General features: G+C 36.8%; 1 protein-coding gene across 6 annotated transcripts in view; it reads right to left on the bottom strand.

Annotated features, from left to right (window-relative positions):
* The window catches only part of Efr3a (EFR3 homolog A), a 92,901-nt gene that overhangs the window by 24,872 nt on the left and 54,195 nt on the right, over positions 1-13,834 (bottom strand). For all 6 annotated transcript variants that reach the window (XM_006980307.4, XM_076555981.1, XM_042265357.2 and 3 more), the window contains 5 exons: positions 11,808-11,945; positions 8,534-8,612; positions 6,851-6,986; positions 3,577-3,738; positions 1,204-1,318 (listed from right to left, as the gene is read on the bottom strand). In XM_006980307.4, the coding sequence (XP_006980369.1) occupies positions 1,204-1,318; positions 3,577-3,738; positions 6,851-6,986; positions 8,534-8,612; positions 11,808-11,945 (630 nt within the window). The remainder of the gene's footprint in view (positions 1-1,203; positions 1,319-3,576; positions 3,739-6,850; positions 6,987-8,533; positions 8,613-11,807; positions 11,946-13,834) is intronic.

The following is a 13,834-nucleotide window of genomic DNA, read 5'->3' as shown; positions in this document are numbered from 1 at the left end:
TTACTAATTTACATTTATATTAACTTCATCTACTTAAAATACCCTTTTCTGATTTAAAAACTTTATTCTTACTGGCTAAATAGATTTTATTTATTTTTATAATTGCTTATATCATGACTCACTTTATACACTAAAATAAATTTCATATCAATTAACATAGATATATGCTAAAAATTTAAACAAGAAAATTCAAGTCATTAGGTCTTTAAGAACACAAATTGATGTGCTGATACAAAGATTAAATTCTCCAAGTACAAGTGACTCAACAACGTGCAGAAATGTCAACTATCCTCTGTGAACACAACAATTACAGGAATGCCAACTGTTCTCCATGAACACAACAGTTACAGGGATTACATCTGAGATGAAGATGCTACTTTCATCAGTCTGAACATCATACTTGGCAGACATGTATCAAATTCTTACATTATTCCCCATAAAAAGAGAACTGTAATAATTAGTGTTAAGAATAGACTATCCTTTAGTTGACTTTTACTCTTTGTGCCATTGATATCCCTGCCTCCTTTACTAACTCTTCTGGCCACCACTCTTATCCATTTACTATTAAGAAAACACGTTCACCCATCATACTTACAACCCTATCCTACTTTCTCCAGTGGACAGTGTCTTTTTAGCACTTACTTGACTATACACATTGATGGCTATGGTATGCTAAACATGTATAAATATGTAGTGATCCGGTAGTCAGTATTTCCATCTCCTTAAAAGTTTAAAGACATTTGTTGATGAAAACCCAAGAGTTAAATATATTTCTAAGGCCTAATGAGAGTATTTTAACACATTAGCTAATGTTTTAGTATATTACGAAATCAAATCTATAAGGAGGGATCATTATCATCCCAAGTTAGTATTCCTGATTCATTAACAATGTTTTTTCAAGTTTTCAGGAAGCCTAAATTTCCACCCTACGTATGTGCAGACATACAATGCACAGGCCAAATAAATCTTCCATTTCATCAATAAAAGAGTTAAAAAAAAAAGAGAATTTGTAAGTTAAAAATAATTCAAAAAATATGTAAGTACTGATTTAATAGATATGTAAGCACTGATTTAACAGCCTAATGATCTAGTACCAAGGAAAACACTGTTGCTTTTTATTACTTTAAGTTTTAAAATACTAACATTTTCTTGAGTTAAAAACACATAATCCAATACTGAGTTCAATTACATCTGAGAACATACCCTAGTTGACTGATATCCAAAGTATGAGTAGATGTTCCAAAAACAGGCACTTTTCCCATGATGAACATCATGATCTCTGACCTCTGATAGTCTGGTAAGTTACTTCCAAAAAACCCTATAAATACATGAAGACAAATTTCATAAACTGAAAAGTGGTAATTTTTCCACATAATTCAAAACTAATTTAAAATTATTTTCTGTGTATAGGCATTATTGCCTACATGCATGTCTGGGTACCACTTGCATGCTTGGTACCCAAGGAGGCTAGAGGAGAGCATCTGAAGTTACATATGGTTAGCTTCCATGTGGGTACTGGCACTTGAACCTGGGTCCTCTGGAAGAACAGTCATTGTTCTTAACCTGAGCCATCTCTCCAGCCCACAAAGTTGTATTTTTGGTTTGTTTTTGAGACAGGGTTTCTCTGTATAACAGTCCTGGCTGTCCTGGAACTCGTTTTGTAGACCAGGCTAACCTCCTACTCACAGAGATGTGCCTGTTTACCAGGATTAAAGGCGTGTACCACCACCACCCAGTTCAAAGTTGTATTTTTTTAAATACCGCTTTCAAAACAATGACTATGTTCAAACTACATGTAATGCTAAATAAATTAAAATTTCTTCTATCCAACATCATATATAATATAAATACTAGGTAAACTTCTGCTGGCAGTCATTAGGAAACTTTTATTTGCAGATTGTGAACCTAAATCCCACTAAGTCAGTAATTATCCCACTCCGTCTGGTCAATACCAGAAATATTCATTTCCTCAAACTGTATACCATATACACTCAGCATCTAATGGCCTTTGCGTTACTCCATATGCAGAGTAATACCCATCTGTATATTACTCCAGGCAATCCGTAAGGGACAGAACTTCACAATAACCTTCTGAGACTCAGTACTTGCTTCAGTTTCCTCTCGGAGAAATGAGAATAAAAACATTAAACACTCACAAAACAAGTTAATTAGGGCCCAAGCACCAATTGCCAAATCAAAGTATTAAGTGCTGGAGCTTCAGACTGATTGTTGTGTTATCATGGTGAAGGCTGGTTAAAGCAAGCGAGTGCAGACTATGGAAGAGTATGCATGAGAACAGAACATCTGCGTGGTCCTGGAGGGGCTTCTCAATGCTTACTGTTTGCAGTGGGGAGAACTGCAACTCTGTCATAGAAAAACCGGACTGTAACTTTAGTGAATTACCAGAATTGGAATTGCCAAGAAGTGCAAGCATGTACCTCTGCATGTGCTGTTTTGAGTAGAATATATAACTTATATAGTTCTACCCAGAAATGTGCAACCTGATTTAATAATGACAGGTCAGACTAATCCAAATAAGGAGTGTCTACTGAAACAAACAATGGAAACAGAGGGAGACTTTTTCCTTGAGAAATAACCATGCCATAATGGAAATTTCCAGACAAATAAAACTAAGATAGATTACAACTACATGCAATGTATGTGGATTCTGGACCCAAAGAAAAAAATGCTACAAAAGACATTATTTGTTCAATTAACAAAATTGAACTATGGAAGGTTGATTAAAATATATATATACAAATAGTGGTGCTTACCAATTTTGAAAACTTTGGTTACATAAAACAAACTTTATTTTATGGGAAAAATATACTTCAGAATTTAGTGGTAAAGGAAAAATTAATTTTCTTCAATGGAATCTCACTGGGTATATTAACGACACTTAAGGGCAGGCCCAATGCCCAGCAGTAGATGGCTAACACAAAACAAACTCAACAATATTTTTGTAGACTCTTTGTTATTTATTGCTTTATTTGGGCATTTTTTGGTCTTATTGGTCTTTTGTTCATATATTATGTTTTTAGATCTTGGTGTTCACTCTTTGCTTTTTTAAAATTCTAGTTTTTGTTTGTTTGTTTGCTTTCTAAAAAGTAGGAGAAAGAAAGAACATGGGGTTGGGTGGATGGGGAGATGGGAAATACCTGAGAGGAAATGGGGGAGGGGAAACCATGATCAGAATATACTGTATGAAATTTTTTTCCAGTTTAAAAAAAAAAAAAAGGATTTAGTAGTTTAAGACCATGACATATACAACTTATTATACCCAGTAAATTTATTTTAACAAGTACAAGTATGAATATTTTCTTCTTATACATACATATTCATAAATATTCATGTACATTCATGAAGAGATGGGGAGATCAAAACAAATGAAAGAATTGACATAAAATGTCAACAACAGATGGTAAAGGACTATGTTCTCTTATGTTTATTTTCTTCAAACACCATTTTTAGAGGTCAAAGCCAACACTCCACTTTGACAAATGCACTACACAAGCCAAATGGCTTATATGAGAGCATTTTACATATCACATAGTAGTTTGAAAATGATACACTAACCTATTGTCTGGATGATAGCATTCTGCACAATCTTCTCATCATTGTCTTTGGAACTCAAGGTGATGCTGCCCACAGACCCCTGCTGGGAGTCATTGGCTTCCAATTCCACACTGAGCCGCAGGTGTTTCAACAGGGTGTTGAAGACTTCCAGCACTGTTGGCCCTGTAAAAGACCATCTTTGTAAGCTTGTATCCTCAGGACTCTCAAACTCCTCAACAGACTTGACAGTTACTTTCTTTCTCTGTCAACAGTACAAATAATTTATGTGCTAGGCAGTTCATTTTTCTTTAAGTTGTAAAACTAAACAACAAAGTCTCACAGTCACACCACAAGCGTATTTTGGGCATGTATAAGGAAATTGCTGTTTGGCTTTGATACAACCTGCATAGTGGACTATCTAAATCTTTCTACCTGTTAAGTCTCAAACCCAGGACAAAAAGCTGAGGTGCCTACTTAACATACTGAAGTGAACCTCGCTGCCAGGTTCTCCCAGCATTCTGCAGTCCCTAATTGTTACAGAGTATGGCTGGTATTACTTCACCCTCTACCCAGAACTCTCCAGCCCAGGGGCTGGGCTGCCCTTCCCCCAGAGACTCTTCCCTATATAATCCAGACATTTTGGTTACCCTTTCCCTCTTTGGACCTTTGGGCCTCCTGGCTGCTGCATCTGGTATACATGTACATTCTCTCCTCTCCCTTCACCTCCCCTCTCTCCACATGATACAACCTGGTCATGTCCACTCTGGATTCTCCTAGATGTCCCGGTCCCTGCCTCTGGCAATCCACACATCCATAGCAAACTTTCTCCTCCACCATGCCTAGGAGCAGTCATGTCCTTTTCTTAATGTTTCTTTCTTTCTTTTTTTAAATTCACTACCTATCTAATTTTGTTTATCCAAAATAATGTTTACTGAGATATTTAACTTGACTGATGGCTAAATCCATAAATTTATAGAGTTCACTGTAACAGAAAAATTATTTTATACCTTCTCAGATTAAAAACGGAGGAATTTACAATTATGAGAAACTTCAGTCTGTCAGGTTTCGGTGAGCTGATTCTTCTTTGCTTTCTACCTCAGTCATATTAAACGTTAACTAAAGGTTCCATAGCTGTTGCCCACACACAATTACAAACTTCTCCAGAAAGGGATCCATGGTTAAATGCCACCCCCCAATACACAGAGCTTAGAACACCACAGCTAACACACAGCAGACACCAGTAAATGCAGTGATTGAATAGAACACCTGTGTTTCATTTTGTAGTTCAAACTAATCTGCCAATCAATACCTTTCCTTCTTTCTTTTTTACTTTGAGAGGGGATCGTACTGTGTAGCCCTACTCTCTGTAGACCAGGCTAGCCTTGAACTCACAGAATATCAACCTATTCTGTCTCCCATGTGCTAAGATTAAAGGTGTGTACCACGAAACTTGGCTGTCTGCATCTTTTTAAGATAAACTACATACAAGACAAATAATGAAAAGTCCATATCCCAAATGTTCACTTCTGTGGGATAATCCTTCTATATGCTGTGAACATGTGTTACTCTCATTGGTTAATAATAAAGCTGAATGGCCTATAGCAAGGCAGGATAAAGTTAGGTGGGACAATCAAATTGGGGACTCAGAGGAAGAAGGGTGGAGTCAAGAGAGAAGCGAGCCAGCCACTGAAGAAGCAAGATGCTAGAGGACAGGTAAAGCCATGAGCCACATGGCAATGCATATATTAAGAGAAATGGGTCCATTTAAATGTAAGAGCTAGTCAGTAATAAGTCTGAGCTATTGGCCAAGCATTTATATTCATATTTAGCCTCTAGAGTCAGTTATTTGGGACTGGGCGGTTGGGAAAGGAAACATCTGTTTACAGTTCACTCTTATTCAGCATTGATGAATATTAGAATATCTCATTAGCTAAGACTTCCACTACAATTTTTAACAAAACCACAGCCAGATTCTCCCTATAGTTCCTGTTTTTCTATCATAGCCCCTCATTTCCCTAATCAGATGTGCATGAAATAACAAGATCTTTGACTTGTTCTTTTCCCTTTGTTACCCTACAATCTGTCAGCTTCCCAGACTGCCCAAGTTCCCTCACACTGAAGATAATGACAGCACTTCTTTCTAGCCAGTTCTACACTTTGCAGTACATCTCTAGTCAGTCTCTGAAGCTCTTAGGAACTGCAGGATTACTTGCTTGCACTGTAACTTTAGAGATACTTCTTTTGTTTCTCCCACACATTCTAACAAAATGGGCCACATATTCTGCTTTTGCTAATCCACATTCCTGAAGTTTTCTGATTCCTAGTCACCTCAGGCTACATGTGACCAGTCTCTTTATAATTCATAATTGGGCAAAATTGTCTATATAAACTAAATATGGAAGAAGCCCTTCACTAAAATGGCTGGGCTCACAAATGTTTGGTATTTAGTAATATTTGCATACATATGTGTGTGTGTATGTTTCTGTGTGTTAGTAATAGTTATGTTTGCATGCACAGTTTAGAGATCATATCCAAATACAAACACCAAATTCAATGTTTCCTAAAGTTCTTATACACACAGATGATACAATATTTTTAATGTTCCCACACTAAAACAAGTGCAGTCCACTTTCAAGCATCAAGTCAGCACTAAGAATATTTCAACATTAAAGCATTTCAGATTTTGCACTTTTGAACTAGGAAATTTGACCCTGAATCAATCGTGGTAGTGTGGGCCTTTCAAGCCCAGCTACTCCGGAGGCTGAGGCAGGAAGGTTTCAAGTTGAAATACTGCATGGGCAACATAGTGAGTTCAAGGCCAGCCTAGAATGTTTAGTAAGATGTCATCTCAAAAACTATAAAGACAGCTGGGATGAGACTCAGTAACAGAACACTTATCTAGGATGTGCACAGCCCTGAGTTGAATACTTAGTAACATTTAAAAAGAAAGAGAGAGAAAGGGAGAGGGGGGAGAGAGACAGAGACAGAGAGACAGAGACAGAGAGAGAGAAGGAAAAAAAGTGTTCAATTGTTCAACTTGTTTCACTTTTAAAAATCTATATGCACTCAATGTTCAGTATACAAATCATATCCTTAAACCTTTATTAAAAGAAGTACAAGAGAAAGGAAATGAAAGAGGGTGGGGGTAAAAAAGGAAAAACTGATCACAGACACTCAAATTATAGAGCATTTGAAAATATGTGGAGAGATCTTAAATGGTACTTCACAGATAACTACTGGGAAAACACTTCATATTATTAATGTATTCTTTTGTGTGTGTTTCACTGGTACTCACCTATAGAACCTTTAGCAGCAATAGCAACAGCCTCTAACAGAACCTGAATGATACCTGCTCGAACCCGTGGAGAATCCTTCTTACAAGCATCAAGGTGTCCAAGAATTTCCTGGATAACATGGTGAGAATACTGAGCCTAAAGGAAGCAAATAGCACAAAGATGTGTGAGCAAGTAATGCACATGACATATCTGTAAGAATGGAAAAGTATGTGACACTCATTAAAAAGGACTGGTATTTATAATACGTAGCTGCCAAACAACCATTCCTTTAAAGAATAAACAGTGATACTGGTAACTATGACATCCTGAGGAAAGAAAGCAAATTACCAAATACTGTATTTAACTTGGTGGTGGCAGCAGGGGTGGAGAGTGGGAAGCATTAAGAGATGGCTCAGGATTTAAGAGCACTAGCTGCTCTTCTGGAGGACCCAGGGTTTGGCTCCCAGTACCCACATGGCAGGTCACAACTGTTTGTAATTGATCTGATGCCTACCTCTGGATTCTGTGGACACTGGGCATGCATGTGGTACAAATATATACATGCAGGTAAAACACACATATGCATAAAATAGAAATAATTTTAAAAAACAGGGAGAGAGAAGAGAGAGGAGAGGGACAGACAAAGAAACAGAAGATGGACAGATAACCTGTCGTAACAAGTGGAAGATGAGAACTGATTCTTGAAAGTTCTCCTCTGACCTCTATGTGTATGCTATGGCACATGTGTCCATGTTCAACACACACAGAGACATACATACACACACCACCGCCACCACCACCACCACCAACGACCTCTAGGTGCATGCCATGGCATATATGTGCCTCCGTTCAACACACATAACCACCACCACCAACAACAACAACAACAACCTAAAATTGAACTTTTTGCCTGGGAAACTGCATGCTCCTCATGAAGCTCATGCAGCTAAGTCTGCCTTGTATAAAAGGTAGCAGCTATTTAATTTACTATCTGACCAGGACACATTTGTAATTGAGGGTGAGGATATTCTTAACTACATATATTAAGGCTATCCTGGGCAAACTAGGACCCATTTTTATCCTATTTACAAGGGATTAGCTAAAATAGAATCACAGTGAAAGAACCAAAACTGAAGACATGATAATCACATTTGAATTAAGAGCTAGTCAAATCTTCACAGATTTTGAGGGGGAAAAACCCAAAGGTGGTCCTTTGTAGAAGATAGCGCTCATACTATGATTCCATAAGGAACAGAAGTTATAACAAATGAAAACCAATACCAATTCATTTGTATAATAAAAGCACACAATATATGAGTTAAATAACTGTACTAAAGGTGGCACAATATAATTATCTAACCCTCTTATTAGATATGTTTCATATTGGCAATAAGAACACAAGCATTAAACGAGAAAAAAAATACAAATAAGGACATTCCATATGCCAGCTTTGGTAGTCTAGGCCTTTAATCTTAGCACTCTGGAGGCAGAGGCAGGCTAATTTCTGAATTCAAGGCCATTCTGGCCTATATAGCAAGTTCCAAGACAGTCAGAGCTACAGAGTGAAACCCTGTCTCAGAAAACCAACAAAATAAAACAATAACCATGCTTTGCAATCTAGTTTTCTTCCTATTTGGTGATATGCATATCTATACAGAATAATCATTACTTATTCAATAAACAAACAGTTGATTAAACCTTACCTGAATAGAATACATTATAATCTTAAAGCAATGAACTGCAAATTCATTAGGATCCCATAGCTTGTGATAATCTAAATGCCTGTAAATAACAAACAAAAATTAGGAATTGGTTTTTTAATCACACCTTCTTTTAAAACTTTCAACAATATAAAAATCAGAAAACTATCTAAAAGAAAACCAAGAGTTCCACTTTCATAACTATGGCACACATTTCTAACTGCTAAGCTTGGCCATACAGTAGTAACAGACACTAGACTCTAAATGAAGCAATAAGAAGGAAAGATTCCTCCGTCCAAACTCCACAGGAGGCATACAGAGGTTCCTGGACATGTCAACCTAAACAATACAAAACAAGGGTGATTACACAGTATACTTAGTTTTAAGTGTCTATTTTAACAATTCCATGGTGTTCATGACTCACAGGCCTGAAACCCCCTTTACAGGACTTTATTCCTATAATCAACTAACACAGTGACTATTAACATTTTCAAAGAGCAATTCTCGCCATTTTACAGCTTTCACCTATGATAGCCAATGATTATTTTAAAGACTTAAAGATAAAGGCTGGGACTTCTCTGGTGTAACCTAGTCTTTCTCTTCTTATTTCACACTAACCATTTCACTGTACCCAGTATGCTAGCTGTCTTGTACTCACTGTTGAATAAAAATGTAGTATTTCAAGTTCTTAGGGAATCTTTTATTTTCTTTATAGATCAAGTAACAACTGAAATAAAAAGCTTACTTCAATGATGAACTAAAATATACCTTACAAATAACATCATCAAATCATTTTTTTTTATATTTACCCACATCTAGCTTAAGAAATACTACTACTAATTCTAGTTAGCTATGAATTTCCTGTTTTTAAATGACAGATCACTTTTTGACCTTTTCTCATAATCTATAATTATTGTGCATATCCCTCATCTATCTGGTAGTATTCTTCATATATTCCCAAATTACAGAGTACTTTACTTGTAGACAGCATCCAGTTAATTAACTAAATAGCTACTACTTAGGGCAAGGCCCTATTGATGAAGGCAACACTTACTTAGGTTATCAAACATGGAGAAGTCAAGATGGTGTCTAACTAGAAGCTTCATCATTACTGACTAGCATTCAAGGTATTCTGTATGTTATCAAAGGAGAAAGATAATCATCATTATCAGCCAGCTACAAACCCTGAGACCTACAATAGAGAGCTACCTGCAAAATATACTGGTGCAATAGAGGCACAAAGAGTATGGAAGTAACCAACAACTACTGACTGGATTTAACGCCCACTCTATGAGACAGAATCCATACCTGACACTGCTAAGATAGCCAAGAGCCTGAAACTAGGGGAAAACCTACTACTATTCTGTTCAAGGAACATAGTGATAAAATTTCTGCTAATGACATGCTGTTGTACTTATAGATCAGTGCTTCACTCAAGCCACATCAGAGAAACTTCTTCTTACAGTACATGGGGATGAAGAGAGACAGAAACTGGAAAATATGCAGAAAATCAGAGACTTTAGAACATCCAGTCCTAAATGAGATGTCTTTTTCAAACTACTCTCAAGGCTTGGGGAATCTATGTAGAAGAGGAGGCAGAAAGGCTCTTAAGAAAGCTAGAAATGATGGATGACTCCATCTTCATCAAACTACTCCCCTCAAGGCTTAGAGATCTAAGAAGAAGGGGAGGCAGAAAGGCTGTTGAAAGCTACAAGTGATGGACTACGCCAAGAAACTTGTCTTCTCTACACAAGGAAACCATGTCTTCCAGATACAACAGGATTAAGGCACATATGAACTTGGAGACTGCAGCAGCAGCATGTACAGGACCTGTAAAGGTTCAAGTCAGACAGGGTCCCAACACTGGGAGGGGGATGTGGGCACAGTGTCCCACCTTTAACCAAGAAGCTCTTTGCAGGTTTCTGTAATAGAGTCTCACTGGGTATATCAAACCACACTCTAGCACATAACTCAGGCACGGAGTAGTTGGCCAGCACAAAACAAACTGGTATTTTGTAGACTTTTAGTTTCATTTTGCTTTGTTTGGGCACTTTTTTTCCCCCTTTGTCTTACTCATCTTTTGCTTGTTTTGATTTATGTGGGAGTTTTTTCTTTCTTTTTTTCCCCTTTGTATTAACCAAAGAAAAGAACATAAAGTTGGGTGGGTACAAAGGTGGAGAGGATCTAGAAGGAGTTGAAGGAGGGAAAAGCATAATTAAAATATATGAAAAACAGTTTTTCATTTAAAGGGGGGAGAACACAAGACTACTTTAAATTGTTCAACTCAAGTATGGTTAATATGGTAAAGTCTGCCTTACAGCTAGCTAAGCCTAAACATTCGGACATAAGTAAAAATAATTTGTCTTTAATGTATTTAAAATAACTTGGTTACTTTTAGTAGCATTTCCATAAGGCCACTGTGATGAAGATGACCACAAGTTGTTTTGAAGAGCTAATGATACTCTTGATTTTTAATATAGTTTTGTGACTTAATGACTCTCATATTCAAGGGTTAACTTTGAACCCTGAAGTAAAAACACCTGCCCTAAATAAAGAATTATGGATATTACCTGCAAAAGATTCTGCACATGCTATGTCCATTATTATAGTCAGAAAGTGAAAAGAAGATGGTGGTGAACTTTAATAAAGGAAAGGTCAATAAAAAAGCCAGCAATTATATAGGATATTATAGCAGATTGAACTGTCATCTGATGATGGAGTTAAGAGCACAAGACTTGAAAACCCTGCCTGCAGGATATCACTATTCAAAGAAACCACTGCTCATAAGATCCTGGAAGACAGCATATAAGGACCAGTGGGGTCTTCAATATTCTTATCTTGATTAGACTCTTGAGTAAAAGATGAGACTCATTCAGTAAAGTGAACAGAATTTCAAGCTCCCAGTCAAGGTTAAAAAAAAAAAAGTTGGGAGGCAGGGATATAGCTCCTGGGAGGGTGCTAGGTTCAATTCCTAGAACTGAAAAAAAAGGGGGGGTGGGGGTGAGGAACAATGTGCATCACATGGTGACACTGTCTAATTTCTCACCGCACATCTGTACACAGTGTTAAGTTCAACACTGTATTTCATACTTAAAGGAAACAAAATATAATGCCCAATTCTACCTTCATAATGTTACTTGTACAAGTAAAAAAGTAGTGAGAGCCATTATTGTGGTAAATAAAAAATTTAATTAGGAAGTATTTATCTTCCATAAGAAAATTATACAGCTAACACACAGCAAAGTCACGGATAACTAGGAAAATAGCAAGTACTCACGCAAAAACTGGCCTGACAGCGTTATTCATATTCCCGAAAGTTGCTCGGCCCAGCAGTTCCCGGAAACAGCTCTCAGCCAGCACTGCAGGGTTCTCTTCTTTGTCAGCTGCAGAGGGGGAAGAAGGCGGGCAGATGCGACTGAAAGAGAAAGGAAAAAGGCCAGGGCCACAATTCCAATTTTAGTTCTAAAGGGTAAAAAGAATACACTTTACTTCTCAGAAGTGTTAAAAAGACATTTTACTTTATTCCCAAATAACATTTAATTAAAAAAAAAATTAATTCTAACATTTATGAACTTAGCGTCACCAGAACTAAGCATATAATCTTTCAAATAGCAACTCTAAATTCATTTAGTAACTTGTTTCCAACAGAAAGAACATCCTTTATGCCAATAAAACACTCAGAGGCTGGGTGTGGTGGTTACTACCTTTAATCCAAGCAGTCAGACAGAAAGAGGACCTCAGTGAGGTCAAGGCCAATTTGGTCTACATCATGAGTGTCAGGCCAGCCAGAACTACATAATGAGTGAAACCCAATCTCAAAAAACAAAGCAACAACAATATTCAACAGCTCACTACTTCCTCATTTTCTATCAAAGTGTCTCAATATTCATAGCAATATATATCCTAGTGAGCATAGGTCCAAAAAAAACTACTTTAGCCATCCTCTATTTAACTATAACTGGGAACAAATAAAAAGAAAGGAACAGTCACGATATAACCCATGTGCTAAAAAAAGAAAAAATTTAAACCAATTAGAATAGGTGCATATAGCGATATTTTCAGTAAAAAGTATTTACTTTGTCTACATTTTGAGATATTATTTTGTTTTTATAGCATATTTATTGCACACACACACACACACACACACACACACACACACACACTTACATATATAGGAAAGAGCCCAAACGAAGACATAAGAAACAGAGACCCAATTGTTTGCATACTCAGGAATCCTATAAAAACACTAAACTGGAGCCACAATACATATGCAAATAAAAATAAAAAATAAAACAAAATTAATAAAAAAAAAAGAAATACCCTTAAATAATATTATGAGACAAGGAACCTACAAAGATGCCATTGAGCTCATTTTCTGTTGGCCATCTACTGATGGGCATGGGGCCTACTTTTAAGAGTGGTTTGTTTCTTTAGTAAGAATCCCTAGGAGGAAAACTAAATTTTCATTTGCAACTGGTTATCAATATGTTTCCAGTATCTTAACTTATGATAACATTGGGTCTCTTTGGAAAACAGGTTCCCAACTAGGTAGAGATTCTTACATTTCTGATAGGAAAATCTTAAGCCTAGATACAGCACTAAAAAAGAAAAAATACAGAAGGTTCTAAAATACAACATTTCACACATTTAGGGAGGATTACCAAGCTGGAGATAGCCACATCCGGGACTTATGCATCAATCCTTCCTGCAGTTGGCACTAAATGGAATATACATTATTCCATCTGTTTTAGCACAGACTTATCAAATGCACCTCATTTTCAAATCAATTTTGATTCTATGCATAGATCATAAAAGTTATAAGCAATTTTTTTTATTTATAACTGTAAGATAAAATACCTTTAAAATCTATTCCAGCCTTTATCTTTTTCCAGTGCAAGAGCCAAGGTGAACCAAGCCAAACTGGATAATTTTGCATTAGCAACTGAGTAACACATTCACTCTGCATAAGTACCAAAATGTGGGGAAATGCATGCTTCTTACACTTAAAAAAGCTGGATAATATTCAGAATGTCAAGTGTACCTGAACATTGTGGGGGGATCAAAAGAAAACCAGTAATATACCCAAAGCCAGTACTTCACCCCAAATATCTTAGATATTAATCAAAAACCAACTGTGCTTGACTTTTAGTTGTAAAAATAAAATACCAGTGTTTTGCTTTGCCATTGTAAGAGAAGCTCCCTCCTGAAGCAGATGGGGTCAAATACAGAGACCCACAACTGGACAATATGCTCGGAGTGAGGGACCTTTGAACACTTAGTCCTAAATGGGATGTCTTCACCAAG

Source organism: Peromyscus maniculatus, chromosome 20, assembly GCF_049852395.1.
Source record: "Peromyscus maniculatus bairdii isolate BWxNUB_F1_BW_parent chromosome 20, HU_Pman_BW_mat_3.1, whole genome shotgun sequence".
Taxonomy (NCBI): Eukaryota; Metazoa; Chordata; class Mammalia; order Rodentia; family Cricetidae; genus Peromyscus; species Peromyscus maniculatus.
The sequence above is the reverse complement of the archived record's forward strand: the minus strand, read 5'-3'. Positions and strand labels throughout refer to the sequence as shown.